Source organism: Podarcis filfolensis (assembly GCF_964270895.1).
Source record: "Podarcis filfolensis genome assembly, chromosome: 5".
Classification (NCBI taxonomy): Eukaryota; Metazoa; Chordata; class Lepidosauria; order Squamata; family Lacertidae; genus Podarcis; species Podarcis filfolensis.
In genome coordinates this window covers 63,274,930-63,290,057 of record NC_139608.1, presented here as the reverse complement: position 1 = coordinate 63,290,057, position 15,128 = coordinate 63,274,930, and the positions used below count along the sequence as shown (strand labels likewise).

At 46.6% G+C, this 15,128-nt stretch overlaps 1 protein-coding gene across 4 annotated transcripts in view; it reads right to left on the bottom strand.

Moving 5' to 3' along the window:
- HTR7 (5-hydroxytryptamine receptor 7) overlaps nt 1–13,917 on the bottom strand; it is a 47,985-nt gene extending 34,068 nt beyond the window's left edge. For 2 of the 4 annotated variants that reach the window (XM_083614146.1, XM_083614145.1), the window contains exon 1: nt 12,393–13,917. In XM_083614146.1, coding sequence (XP_083470272.1) covers nt 12,393–13,012 — 620 coding nt within the window. In that variant the 5' untranslated portion in view covers nt 13,013–13,917. The remainder of the gene's footprint in view (nt 1–12,392) is intronic. The other 2 variants (XR_014548146.1, XM_083614144.1) reach the window with 2 other exon arrangements.
- Between the last annotated feature and the right edge of the window lie 1,211 nt (nt 13,918–15,128).

Genomic DNA, 15,128 nt, shown 5'->3' with positions numbered 1-15,128 from the left:
GCGGCACGGCAGCAGCAGAAGGCCCCATTAGCTAAAGTGGTGCTTCAGGCTAAGAACAGTTTCAGGTTAAGAACGGACCTCCGGAACGAAATAAGAACTTAACCCGAGGTACCACTGTAGTATCATATCACTATGAGCAGTCTTTGGCTTTCTCCAAAGAATCCTGGGGACTGTAGTTTGTTAAGGGCACTGAGAGCTGTTATGTGATTCCCCTATTCCCCTCACAGAGCTACAATTCCCAGAGAGGTTTAAAAATCAATCCCTCTTCACAGGAAACTCTGGGAATTGTAGCTCTGGCAGGGGAATAGGGGTCTCATAGCTATCCATCTCCTGCCATCCTAATATTGACTCTGGTTTGGGGAAGGTTTGCTTTCTAACTGCTGAGAAGACAGCGTGTCTGAACAAAAATACGTGCACTGTCTCACTCAGACACAATGTCCAGTTCACAGGAGTTGCAAAACCACTGTGTGTACCCGTTTTCAAGTACTGGTACTTTTGCTTACTGTGGCAAACCCTCACAATTATCAACTCCCGCCTGGAAACCTATGTCCCCACTGTGGAAGGATGTGTGGATCCAGAATTGGCCTCCACAGTCACTTACGGACTCATTGTTAAAACTGTGTTTATGGAAGACAATCTTACTCGGCTACGAGTGAACACCAAAGAGAGAGACGCTTGGGCAACAATTTTTATTCTCTCGTGCACATGCCCTTTGTGGTATTAGAAAAAAAATCAAGTAAGCTTTTGATAATCTGTTTGTATAGCAGCTAATACATAAAGATAGATACTCTACATGGTTTCAAAAAAATAGAGAGATTATGCAAACTCATAAGACATTTCTGTGGCAATCTCTAATTAGTCAAGCTGATTATGGACGCAACCTCGTGCAGAGGCCATTTCTACATTTCCTTCGTAGGCAGTTCATTCCCAAAAGGCCAACAGGGCTCTTGATTGTGTGTCATCTTTCTTTGAGTTGTCTCTGATGCAATTATTTGCTAGTTACTGTTCTAACATCAACAACTGCCTTTCACTAGGCATGAAATATGCCTCTTCTGGGCACCGCCTGTTCCTCAGGACAGAAATACAAAAATGGAGTCACCAACAAGCAACAAGCAACCAGAAACTGTTCAAACTGGGAAGGGCTGAAATAGCTCAAGAGGTGACCCAAAACAGGTCAACTCACAGGAAGGGATGGAGGGAGGAATTTGATTCCTAAAAAATGACCAAGGCCTACATTTCCCTGGAGTTAATGACTTGTGAAAGCGGGATGTATTGTACGGCCTGTATTCATGTGCCCTTAGAGAATACCATGTTTGTTTTGTAATTTTGCATGGTTTGTCATTCTGAAGAGTTCCCATAAAGTGGCCTATGACTTGTCAGGGCTCGTTTACCAGATTTGGCTCCCCACAATGCTCAGCACTTGCTGCCTTTTCTGTCAACACTCAGAAATTCCGGACCTGAATTACAGTGATACCTCAGGTTAAGTACTTAATTCGTTCTGGAGGTCCGTACTTAACCTGAAACTGTTCTTAACCTGAAGCACCACTTTGGCTAATGGGGCCTCCTGCTGCCGCTGCGCCGCTGGAGCACGATTTCTGTTCTTATCCTGAAGCAAAGTTCTTAACCTGAAGCAATATTTCTGGGCTAGCAGGGTCCATAACCTGAAGCGTATGTAACCCGAGGTACCACTGTACTCCCAAGAGAAGGGACGCAGAAGAAGGGGAAACATTATTCAGACACAGCACTTTCATGCTGCTGCAAGGGCACGATGGAAGAGGGTGGACAAACACCCTGTCCCTTCAACAAACAAATAAATCAGGTTATGGCTCTGGTACGCATGCAACGGCATTGCTCCAAGGGCCAATTCACACACTGCCCCAGTCTGCATTTTCTAACAAAAGAGTGTGAAAGCAATTCTCAGGATGCTGCCTCCATGCACATATTTCACATGTCAAGGTCTACATTTGATTAGAGTGGTGGTTCTCAAGCTTTTTCCCCCTCTAGGCCACACTTTCAGAATAAAAATTTGCTCCCACTTCGCCGATTTTTTAATTGATACACTGGAAAACAAAAAGGAAACAACTTCTAGCAGTCTTTGATTTGTAACACAGAACACAACTATTTTATACTAAGATCAAGGGACAGTCAGAAAGCATAAAACAATGCAGCTACATAATAACATGAATCATTCCCCAAATACAAATGAATCTCTTACATATGTACCTCAAGTAGGTATGCAAAATCAGTGAGAGGTGTGAGCTTGTAATATCATATGATGCTCTTGCTCTCGTTTTGAAAATTTATCTATCCATATTCTGCACACACAAAAACTTTGATACTATACTACCCTGAAATGTTTAAACATTTCTTTGATTGTCCTTGAATCTTCCTGCCATGCTTGTCATCCTCTCCTGCCACATCAGTGTGGTGCACAACACCCTTTGAGAACCACTGGATTAAAGCAACAGCTGTAGGGAAAGTTTTTCTTCTCCTCCCCCCCCCCCCCACACACCACCATCCTTCATCCCTGCACGCACACACACACACACACACACACACACCCAAAACCTGGCTGATATTTGTAATTTTCCCCATAGGGAAAACTAGCAGCTTCAGAGACTGGAAAGTTATTTTGGATTGAGGAAATGGCACAGTAAGAAAGAGTGAAACATAATACGCCTTCTCCCAAAACACCCTGGCCTCAGCCAAATGCAAACACTTCTTACTTAGGGTGGCCATTTATGAATTGCCAAAAAAAAAAAAAAAAAAGAGGATGATATTTGCATCTGCTAACTTACGCATATACACAATATTTTAGAAATAGCTACTATAATGCAAATGGAAACATAATCCACCTCATCATAATAAGGAAGACTGCTACCTGTTGTACAGGTGCAAACTAGTGATGGTCACCATCAAGGACCCTCCTCTTGCCTCTTATGGTGCTTTATCTCTAAACTGGATTTGGACCAAGTTACCCTTCAGACAGAGGACAATTCTCTGGGTGAAGGACACAGAACCACCCTAAGCTTGGATCCTAGAACAATAGGCAGGTAGGATCCTAGAATGCAACATCTGATTGGCTTGCAGGAGAAGACCAAGCAGGCTCCAGGAGGAAGTTAATCAGCCTATTAGGCTGGTAGGATCGTAGAACGCAACAACTGATTGGCCTGCAGGAGAAGACCAATCATGCTACTGGAGGGAAGTAGAATCAGCCAATCAGACGGGACTCGTTGTGTAAATAATGTAAAGTCGTACCTCGGGTTGAATGTGCTTCGGGTTGAGGGCGTTCGAGTTGTGCTCCACAGCAACTCGGAAGTAACAGAGTGCATTACTTCCGGGTTTCGCCGCTTGCGCATACGCAGACACTCAAAATGACATCACGCGCATGTGAAGAAGCAGCGAAAAGTGACGCGTGTGTGCGCAGACGTGCCATCACTAGTTACGTTTGCTTCTAGATGTGAACGGGGCTCCGGAACGGATCCCGTTCGTATCTAGAGGTACCACTATATATAAAAGCCTGCGGTTTGGGGGGAAATTCAATCACTGTTTTACAAGCTGCAATAAAGAGCATGAAATCACTGCAGGACTCTGAGTAAATTTCATCTTTTCTGCTAAAAGCCTTGGAAAAGGTCAAAAGAACCAACCACTGGTCTCACCTGTGGTTCAGCCTTTAGGATGAACAGGGTCCAGAAACGCACTAACACATTTCTGTACCTGAAATTTTAGAAAATAAAATCTAGATGCCATTCTTCCATGTCAGTAAAGATCATAAACTAATTAGGTCAAGCTTGCCAAAGCAATAGAACAGCCTTTCTCAACCTCAGGTCCCCAGATGTTGTTGGACTACAATTCCCATCACCCCTAGCGAGCAGGTCCAGTGGTCAGGGATGATGGGAGCTGTAGTCCAACAACATTTAGATGGGAACAACATTGGCAACCCCTGCACTAAAATAAGGCAGGGAAATCAGTGTGGTAGGTTTTTGTTCCCTTGCTTGTTTGCTGGTTGTTGTTTTTTTCCAGGCATTGTAAGTTTTGTGGGCTTACTTACAAGGCTGCAATAGTCTGTTGTTGCTTTTCTTTTTTCTGGACTCACAAATATATTAGATTTACTGCAGGAGTTGGCAGTCCTAGAGGCTTTGCATTTGTTCACTGTATATACAAATTGACCGTGCTCACATGGTGTGCCCACCTATCACGTGAAACCTTTCAATCACATGTGGAAAGCTTCTTGGGGAACTAGCATCTAAATATAAGGGGATATGAGTTCAAGGGTCTTCTCCACACCCCGTAGCAAAAAGAACACTCTGGGCTCTGAGGTTACTACCAGATAAGGAATAAGAAGAATATCCCTGCCAACCTATAAGCAAGCAATCTGTGCAGCCTTAGAGTGATTGATGCATCCATTCCAGATACCTAGAGGGCAATCTCTAACAGGCCTTTTAAAACTATTCACTGAACGCTGGAATGGTGCTACGATATGCAAAGCATGGACTTCCTTTTAGAGTCTCGGCCACCCCAGGGAAGATAATTCTAATAACAGGGATCTTAAATCCCACATCTGAATGATAAAACAGGCACATAAATGTTGACATGCTGATCCAAAGAGCCAGAAGTGGGTATATATTCAGGGACCTGTATTGTGAAAAATCGGAGCCCAGGGGTGGAAAAGACAAATTGTAGGCTGTCTTGCATCTGATATATGCCTTGCATGCCTCTAGCAAGACAGCCAAATTACCTAGCGATGCTTTAATAAAATATACGGCCACATTAGACTATTGCCCCTCCCCCCCACCCAGCCCTTCAGTATTCTTTCACTTGCTATGCACTGAGGTTCTTCTTCAATAAGCTACATATTACGCAAATATATTTGGCGCCATTCTTCCCTCTCTAGTAAATAGGACCCCTTGCATTTCACGTATCAGCAAATGGCTTCACTTGGGAACATAGGTGCTAACTATGCAGGGCCCTGGGTGCCCAGGCACCTACAAATTTTGAACGAAATTTTGAACCCCCCAAAGGTTCTATGCCACAGGACCTGCTGACATCACAAGTGTATGTCGCGGTGACATCAGAACACACCGGGCACCCACAGTTGTGGGGGGCAAGGCAGCCCGTCTGCTTAGGAAGCATTATGGTACTTCAAAAAGAAAAGCTTTGCCAAGACCCAAAGTCAAGATCCAAATCTGCAAAACCTAACCATGTGCATGTTTGCTCAGAAGTAAGCTCTCAGCCCCTACCAAGATCAATGGCATCTACAGCATGGTTAGGGAACCTAGATTCACAACATTCGACTGAACTTCGAAGTCAGGGTTTGCCAACCTGGTGCCCTTCAGATGTTTTGGACTATACCTCCCATCAACCCCAGCCGGCATGGTGGCCGTGCCAACTGGGGTTAATGGGAGTTGTAGCTAGGGATGGTGGGGTATCAATTATGTTTGCATTTTAATCAGAAACTGCTAGCGGTCACATTTCTCAAACCAATGAGCAAAACAAGAACAAGCGCACCACTGTCCTCCAAAATTTGCACCTCTCCATATTATATGTTGCAGTTCTCCATTCAAACAATGTGTACAAAAAAAATTGCCTCTGTTGGAAGAAAGCATACATAAAAATATTTCCCTGGAAAATAAAATAATGCATTAAATTAAGGAGAACTGATGGAGCAAAAAAGGTACATATTAGTCCAAACTGCATACCAAAAAAAATGTGTACGTATTAGGAGAAATTCACACCAAAACAGTTGATGAATCTTCTTTTGTTAAAAGAAATACTCAACTTGATGTGAAAATGTGGAGAACTGAATTTCAGACTGGGAAATGGGATCCTGAGAAAGAAACAAAAACTGACAGATTAATTTATACCCATCCACATTTCAATACCTCAAAGACCATCTCTCCACATATGAACTGACTCAAACCCTGTGATCATCATTTGAGGCCCTTTTTCATGTGCCCCTTCATGAGAGGCCTGGAGGGTGGCAACACGAGAATGGGCCTTTTCTGCTGTGGTTCCCCATTTGTTGTATGCTCTCCCCAGAGAAGCTCACCTGACGCCTTCATTATGTATTCTTAGGAGGTAGGCAAAAACATTTCTCTATAACCAGGCCTTTTGCTGATTAAACCTTTTGTGGCCTTTTAAATATGTTTGTGGGAAGAGGGTTATTGGTTTGCTTTATGTTTTATTTCGCCTTCACGTTTTGTACTATGTTGTGAACCACCCTGCGAAGGGCAGCATACAAACTTAATACTTAATAAATAATTTGTAAAAGCATCTGGGTTGGCAAAGGCTGATCTGCGCATTAGCACAAAGTTGTCACTTACGTGAGACACAAGCTTTGCAAGCAAGCAAACTATGATTATTTATACAGCACCATCCATCTGCTGTGTACATAAATTGCTATGTACTATTGAATTTCACATACACCTCCCCTCCCCAAATGTCCCATTTGTTTCGGGGGCAGTGGGGGAGGTAAGAGGGATAAATGTTAAGTTTCTTCTCTCCTGTTCCCAGTTTCCCTTTTTGTTATGACTTCCAAGCGCAATTAATCAGAAGTGCTATCTTTTCAGGTGGATGCACATGCGATCTCTTTGCTGGGGAGTGGGGGTAGGTGCAGGTCAAGTGGAAGTGCAAGGAAATGGGCGGCAGCCAGACATAGCAGCAAACAGAGGAAAACGCTCCAAAGTGATGTTGTGAATGGAGCCGCCAAAGTACGTCTGTGTGTCACGACAGGCGAGGGAAGAGAAGCCCCAGATTAAGCATGTCCTTTGTTTGTATTTTCTTCTTCCTGCCTCGCTAACAGCTGCCTCTTGCTCTCCAGCAGATGTATAAGCCACAAGAGGCCATGGGTGCCTTTGGTCCAAGAATATGCTGTTGTTGTCGCTTTTATAAAGAAAAACAGAAAACAGGATACCCATGAACAGGAGTTGTGTTATGTACTGAGTTGAATAGGATCCAAACTGCAGCAGTCTGATTGGTCCTAGAACAATAGGATCCAAATTGCAGCAGTCTGATTGGTCCTAGAACAATAGGATTCAGAATGCAGCAGTCTGATTGGTCCTAGAGCAATGCAGCAGTATGATTGGTTGGCAGGAACCACCCAATCATGCTCCAGATAGAAGTGAATCCACAACCTGATTGGCTTACAGTAGAATTCTGGAATTAGTCGATCATGTGCAGCCCATTGTGTAAATAATGTATATAAAGCAGATACTTTGAGGGAACTTTCATTCATTCCTCCTCACCACTATGAGCTGAATAAAGAGCATGAAATCACTTTGCGACTCTGAGTATATTTCAAGTTGTATTTCAGAATAGCTATGGTTTGAAATGAACAGCTTCACGTTCCATTTTTCTCTGCCACCAGTCAGTACGTAAATTCAGATTTGCTTTGAAGACTGAAAAATGTGGGGTGCCAAAGGGGAAGCATGGTTTGGCTCTGCCCTATGAAAACCCCCAGGGCACAGGCAGTGCTATGGGGCCACATCAACCCTTCAATGGTTATGTGAAATGTTTCCAACTTTTGCATTCACTGGATTCAAATCATGCATCTATAAAGTGCGCTTTAATCAATCTTTTAAATCCGTCAATGTAATTTAAATAGTTAATTAGTAGGCAAGCAACATTTAGTCAATCAATTTTTGATAATTACTAAGGTGTCTCGGTCAGCAGAGGCATACCTAAGGGTTGGTGAAACAGGCCCAGGAGGTCACAAAAATCAGCTGTCAGACTATTGAGTATAATTATTATTATTATTATTATTATTATTATTATTATTATTTACTATTTATACCCCACCCATCTGGCTGGGTTTCCCCAGCCACTCTGGGTGGCTTCCAACAAAATATTAAAACACAATAAAACATTAAACATTAAAAACCTCCCTAAACAGGGCTGCCTTCAGATGTCTTCTAAAAGTCAGATAGTTGTTTCTTTCCTTGACATCTGATGGGAGGGCGTTCCACGGGGTGGGCGCCACTCCCGAGAAGGCCCTCTGCCTGGTTAGTAATGTGAGTTTTCCAGAAAATTTGGAATTGCAAATTAGTGAAATTTCATAGGGTTATTTCCCATCAGTGAGTTTTCAGTTTGCATTGGATAACATTCTGATGCCCTAGAGTAAACTAATTTAGCATGCTTAAAGGTAAACACTTTGAAACTGCCAAGCTGGCCTCAGACTGGATTTGAAACTGGCATACATTCGTTGTTACAAACCTATGGAACAGGAAGTTTTCTGCGGGAAAGTTAGGCAGCAGGAAATTTTCCTCTATGCAGCACTTCCCAGTAGCAGCTGGTATGGAGGGAGATGCCCTCTAAACACCAGACTTGCTATAGCTTAGCTTGATGAGGCTGGGGCAGGACGGGAGCAAGATCAGGGCTGGGCGGACACACCAGCGGGAGCACCAGCCTTGACCTCACAATTGGCCTACTTCATCGCATCCCCATCCAAAGAAGCTATAGAAGCACACATGTTGGGAGGGCGGCTCCAAGGCTCTGCCCTACTATAGCAGCTGCTATTGGCACAACCTGCTGTTTGTCAAGCAGCTGCAGTTTGATTGGCCATGGAGACTATTGCTATGTAGCAAACTCAAGCTCCTTTGGCAGCAGAATCTATTTTCTGTCTGTCCCATACTCCATTCTCACCGGATCCTGCCACTCCCCCCCCCCAGCCCCCTATTCCCAAAACTCTGACTGACCTGCTTTCTAGTTCATTCTCATTTTCCAGAGAACTGCATGCAACAACTGCATGCTGTCTGGAATTCTGGCGGTTGTTTGCTTTGTCTGCGATTCTTCGGACATCATCTTCCAAAACCTGAAACGGGCTGGGGGCCTCGAGGTCATGTGGAATTTCCTTTAGGCTTTTCTTAATCCTGAGATTGGCTCTAGCCCAGGACTCTGAGGCCTGAGCCCCACTGAAAGTAGCGGAGGAAAATTTGACCACCTGTGCACTGGAGTAAACAAACCACAAGGGATTCGTTTCTCCAGAATTACTCTTCTTTCGTGGAAGCAATTTTTATTTACGCAAGACAAAAAGTAATTGCACTGTCAGCAATATGACATGTTCATTCCTTTCTACTTAATTAGGAGATGTTCTGTAGGTTTGCAGCTGAAGCCCAAGCTCTAGTTCAGCACAATAAAATTAAAAAGCCACTTTCCCCACTACCGCTGTCCATGGCTTCGGCACAACAATATTTTGTTAGATTAAAAGATAAATGAAAAAGCTGTTCTGACAATTGATAGGGGCTGCAGGATTGCACCCGTAAGCAACACCTTCCAGTGTGTTCACTGGCCAGCGGTTATACCCTCAGCAGCTTGGCTTCAGCATGAAAGAGGGAATGTTCATGTAAAGATTTATGTGCTCAAAGCTTCTCCATGGGACTGAGGAGGATCTGCGTACAGCTAACCTAATATTGAATGAGTTTAAAGTTTATCTCATTCATGTTGATGTCAATTCAGTCCAGATGAGCATTCACATACTGGAGAGAACAAGCATACAGAATTCTTCCAGGGTTTCACCAGTCCTGATTTTTCTAAAGCAGCAAATACCCGCCTGCTATCCAAATCTGTTGTTCTCCCCAACTTTGCCTTCTTCCTCATGGCCAACATTTAGACTAAGCTCCTTTCAGGAGCAAGGATCCATCTCTTTCACTTAGGAAATAAAAACGTACACATTGATTCTAATAAATAAATATGACTAATGCACAAGCACTACCCACCCTCCAATCCATGTGTGTGTGCATGCACAGAATAGTACTAGATTGGGCCTAGGAGTAAGTATAGTGGTACCTCGGGTTACATACACTTCAGGTTACATACGCTTCAGGTTACAGACTCTGCTAACCCAGAAATAGTACCTCGGGTTAAGAACTTTGCTTCAGGATGAGAACAGAAATTACACAGCAGCGGCATGGCAGCAGCAGGAGGCCCCATTAGCTAAAGTGGTGCTTCAGGTTAAGAACAGTTTCAGGTTAAGAATGGACCTCCGGAACGAATTAAGTACTTAACCGGAGGTACTACTGTATAAGGCTAAATAATAAATCTGGATTATTATTTTTAACAGTACAAAATAGCTTTGGATCCAGAACCAGATATTTCAAGGACCGCTTCTTCCTCCATGAACTGGCTCATCAATTGCATTCCACCATCAAGGCAAGTGTGATTGGCAAGGGCAAAGTGCAGTGCCTTTTTGGTTGTGGCGCCCTAACTATGAAGCTCTTTCTCAAGGGAGGTTTAACTGGCCCCTTCTCTGTTGTCCTTCAGGCAGTGGATCAAGACTTTTATTTTTCTTTCACCAGACTTGCAATGATTATTTGCTTATGGTTTCCTTTATCTCTTTTAAAATGGGCTGTAAATGCTCTTTTTAATTGATGCTGATATTTTATTTTTGTAAGCTATTGTGAGGGCTTTTTCTATCGCCAAAATGTTGCAAGAGTAAAACCAAGCAAATCCTTACACTGGAAAGGAAGCAGTTCATGAGTCAACTGCAATTAGCCATTTACTATCAGCGTAAGGGGAATAACCTAGATACTTTTGCTTTGAAACATTCCTACACAGCATCCTAGTACTAAAAGGTAACCCAATGCACCCAGGATGATTTGTAAACAAGTGCAGGTGTCAAAGATTTAGTAGCTCTTTAGGGAGTGCCACATGTTGCCTTAGTATAAATGGAGAAATCGTTCTAACAGACTGCAGCCCCATGCAGAATTAGGCAGGCTTAAGCCCACTGATTTAACGGGCTTGGGAACACCTAATTGCATGATGGGGCTGACAGAAAGACCCTGTTTACTATAGAATTATGCAAAGTTGGGAGGCCAATAGGAGGCAGAGGCAGGTAGAATCAACTAAAGGCTCGCCCATACTGCGGTTTAAAGTGACTAGCAAGCTTCCAGGACCTCCATTAATTCTCCCTTGTCTTCATGAGGTCCTCCTGCAAAGCACTGCCTTTGCCCACAATTCCCCCTTTCCTCGTTCTGGATTTTCTCATATCAGGGATACTCCAGAAAGAAGTGGAAATCCAGATTGAGGGAGGGGAAAGTGTGAGAGGGCAGAGATTTGCAGGAGAACATCATATGGGTGACAGCAAATTAATGGAGGTATGAGAAGCTTGCTAGTCACATTAAACAGCAGTTTGTTTGTTTGGCCTGACTTTTTACACAGTGTATCTGTTCTTTTACTTCTCAGGTACGAGGATAAACAAAGCAAAAGTGACCCCTGCTGGAATGGTTGTAGAACCTGCCTTTCTGCTCCAGTCAGACAATTTACTACTTCATTCAGTTTTTAGAGCCTTGTCGTAATGCATCGGTTAACTTCGCTCAAGGTCCCTCCATCAGTCTTGGCAACGCAGTATCACAAAGCTGTGGTTAGTCCTCATGCCTCAATAGGGGCAACTTTTTTAAAAATGGGAAATGTAAAATGCACACAAGCCGAATCTCTAGCCATAATGTGAAGGGTGGGCTTTATTTAAAAGGTAGGAAAGCGACTGTGCACACAGATGCCTTAGACCAAAGGTTTCCTGCTTCTGGAAACAGAACAAATACTGTACCACAGCAGCCTGGTTCCAAGCCTTGTTTTATTCTAGATTAAATTCCTCCAGAACGATTACTCTCAATTCAGTTTCTCCCTAACAAAGCTTGGAATCACCTCTCCACGTAAGACACACGGATAAAACCCACCTTGTGCAAATGTGTTAAGGGTTTGGTTGCTCACCTCAAATGTTTCTGAGCAATTTCCTTCACAACTTACGCAGAAAACAAAGGTCAAGTGATCCTTTAGAACAGCTTGCTATTGCTAAAACAGACCAGAGCCACCAGTCGACATAAAAGCATGGGGAGACCCGTGAGAAATCCACTCTCTCTCATCATTCTTAAAACCACATTGGTGAAATGTATATCAGAATGAAGGTCAGCAAGCAGAGTAAAGAATCTACTTCAAATCCCAAAATCCTCAGTATGGCAACACGTGTGTTTTTTAATTAGGCCAACCAACATACCACAAAATAGTGATCAATTTTCTGAGTTCTTCAGAAAAGAACTCTCATCCTATAGATGAAGCCTGCCATTATCCGAACTTAATCCACATTCCCGAGTGGATTAAGGAACAAACTCCTCTCTAACCCTCTCATGATATTCCTCCTCTACTCCGAATCGGAATTTCAGGGTATCTTCCCATCTGCACGCCGATCCACGGGAAAAAAACCGCGGCGTCTGAAGCGGTGACCTGATCTGCTGCTTCCCACACTGCAGCAGCCTCCTGAGGCGCTCGCACGTGTGAACGCACCCGCCGGCTGTCCCGCGAGCAAGTTTTACAAACACACCCAGCGTCCCGAGCCTGAGCTGCTTCGACGCGAAGCCCCCTCCCCGGTTCCCTCGACGGCGCGCCGCCCGCTGCCCGCTCACCTGTCGATGCTGATCACGCAGAGGGTCATGATGGAGGCGGTGCAGCACATCACGTCCATGGCGATGAAGACATTGCAGAAGACGCTGCCGAAGATCCACTCGCCGCCGATGAGGTCGGTGACGCTGACGAAGGGCATGACGGCCACGGCCACCGACAGGTCGGCCAGCGCCAGAGACACGATGAGATAGTTGGAGGGCTGCCGGAGCTTCTTGACGAAGCAGACGGAGATGACCACCAGGCAGTTGCCGGCGATGGTCAGCAGGGTGATGAGCGACAGCGCGGCCCCGATGACCACTTTCTCCACGTTGCCGTAGCTCAGGATCTGCTCCCCGCACTGCGTGTCGTTGTCCGCGAAGCCCGGGCTGGGGCTGCTGCTGCCGCTGCCGGCGCCGCTACCGACCCCGCTGCCGCTGCCCGCATGGCCGCCTCCCCCGGGGCTGGCCGTGACCCCCTGCAAGAGCTTGCCGCCTATCCCTAAGCGGGGCGGGTGCAGCGAGCCCGAAATCATCGCCGCCGCCGCGCCGCCAGAGCCCAGCTGGCGGGGAGCCTGGGGCGCGAAGCAGCGCCGCGGGCTGGAGACGAGCGGGCAGCTGCCGGCGCCGTGGACGTCGAGGACCATATTGAGGAGGGCTGCCCACCAAGCCAGCAGCAGCCAGCCCCCCGCATGGCCGCCTCTCCGCGCCGCCGCGGCGACTCCCAGCGCTCTGGCGGCGGCGGCGAGGGGCTCCGCCTGCCCGGGCAGGGAGCTCTCCCTCTGCCTCGGCGCCAGCCACCCCCGCCACGCGCCCCCTCCCGGGCTGGGATCCCGCCGCCGTCACCGGCACGATCCCCGCGCAGATCCCGCCGCCGCCCCGGCGCCGAGGGCTCTAGCATAGTCCGCTCGGCTCCCGCTCGACGCCGAGGTTCGCCTCCGCAGGGGGCAGTGTGAGCCCCGACACAGCCCAGCCCATTGGCTCAGCCGCAGGCGGGACGCGACAGCCCCACACGAGCCGCTCGAGGTCCGGCCGGGAAGTTCCGAGGCAGCGACGGCGCTGCTGCAGCCCTGTGCTCAAGCAGCCGCGTCCCTCGACGGAGAGCACCGTCGGAGGCGTGGTCGTGGCGCGCGCTCTGGCCCCAGGGGCAGGGCTCCGTCGAAGGCAGGGCTGCCTGCCTGCCCCCCACCCCTGAATAGATCTCGCGTGTCGCCGACGTTGCACTCTGGGACACGCGCACCGACGGCACTGCGCGCTCCTGGGAACTCAGAGCGCCGTTCCGTCTCCGCGCCTGGTTCACGCGTTCGCGTTGCTGGATTCCACGCGGTGTATTGCAGGCGCTGCGGGGACTATTCACATGCGGCTAGGTGGGGCCGACTGCTGAGAAGATGCCGCGCGATTCAGATGTGAAGTGATCCTGTCTTGGTACCCATACCCCCCTTCCCCGCCTGATTCCAGGGCTTTGGACAGGCAGAAAATCAACAGGGTGTGCTTATTCACACCACTGAATCTCCTCCCCAGATACTAGGCAAGGGTAACAGAAGGTGTGAGTTCCAGTCTTTTCTTTTAAAATTGCCCTCTGTGTGTGCCTAAATGGGCCAGCACCATCCCATTTTATTGTCTTCCAGCCTTCCGTACTTCCATTAATTCTCCGTTGTCCATATGAGGCTCTCCTCCAAATTACTGCCTTGCCTCACCTTCCCTTCCTTCAGTCCAGGTTTTCCCATCTCCTTTTCCCAGTGTCCATGGAACACACAGAAATCCAGAATAAGGGAGAGAGAGAGAAATCCAGATTGTTTGCAGGGATACTGGACAATGTTTGCTATTTAATGAGCACTCACCCTGAACTTGCGGGTATGTGACTGAATCTCACCTGAAAATAGAAACTCTCTTAATTACCTTTGTGGTGATTCCGCTGCCTCAGCCCAGCACCCCCACCTTCTCACACCCCTGCCAGCTGCTGAAGACCAGGGTGCGAAGGAACTGGAAGTAAAGAACAATGAAGGCAGAGCAGTGCTGATTCACTGCAATAAGAAAAAGGAGAAATGGTGAGGCTATATTTGACAAGAGGCCTGCCACTGGATGGACACAGCATTTTCAGAGGCAAAGCTGCTCGCACTGTTTGGAGGGTGGGAGCAAGATGGCTCCATTTCAATTTAGGCCAGGTTCAGTGACCTCAAATAAAGAGTGTGGGGATCTTTATTTTTTTATTATTTTAAGCATAGCTGAAAAGGGGTTGGAGTGGCATCTGAGCCTCAGAGCTGCTTTTGGGCCCTCTCTTGCAGTTTTTTATGTGAGTGTATGGGCTTCAGTAATGCAGAATAGGAGGAAGTGGAAGGGAGGCATTCAGAATTCAAATGCGCTTTCTGGCTAATGGCAGTTTTAGATTCTCTTGTGTAAAGCTGCACAGATCATCTATGTGAACCAGGAGTGCAGACCTGGAGCGATTAGGAAGAGAATGAAACGCCATTGAGAAGGTTCAGAGAACCTTTTCTCACATCACAACCAGCCAGCCTGGCTGAATGGGGCCAAATCTAGTCCAGTGTTTCCCAAACTCACGTCACCAGCTGTTTTTGGACCACAACTCCCATCATCCCTAGCTAGCAGGACCAGTGGTCAGGGATGATGGGAACTGTCGTCCAAAAACAGCTGAAGACCCAAGTTTGGGAAACACTGACCTAGTCCAGTTGCCCTGTTCTTACCCATGGAAAGCCCCCCAAGCAGGACCTGAACGCAAATACCCATCTCCCCACTTGTGATTCC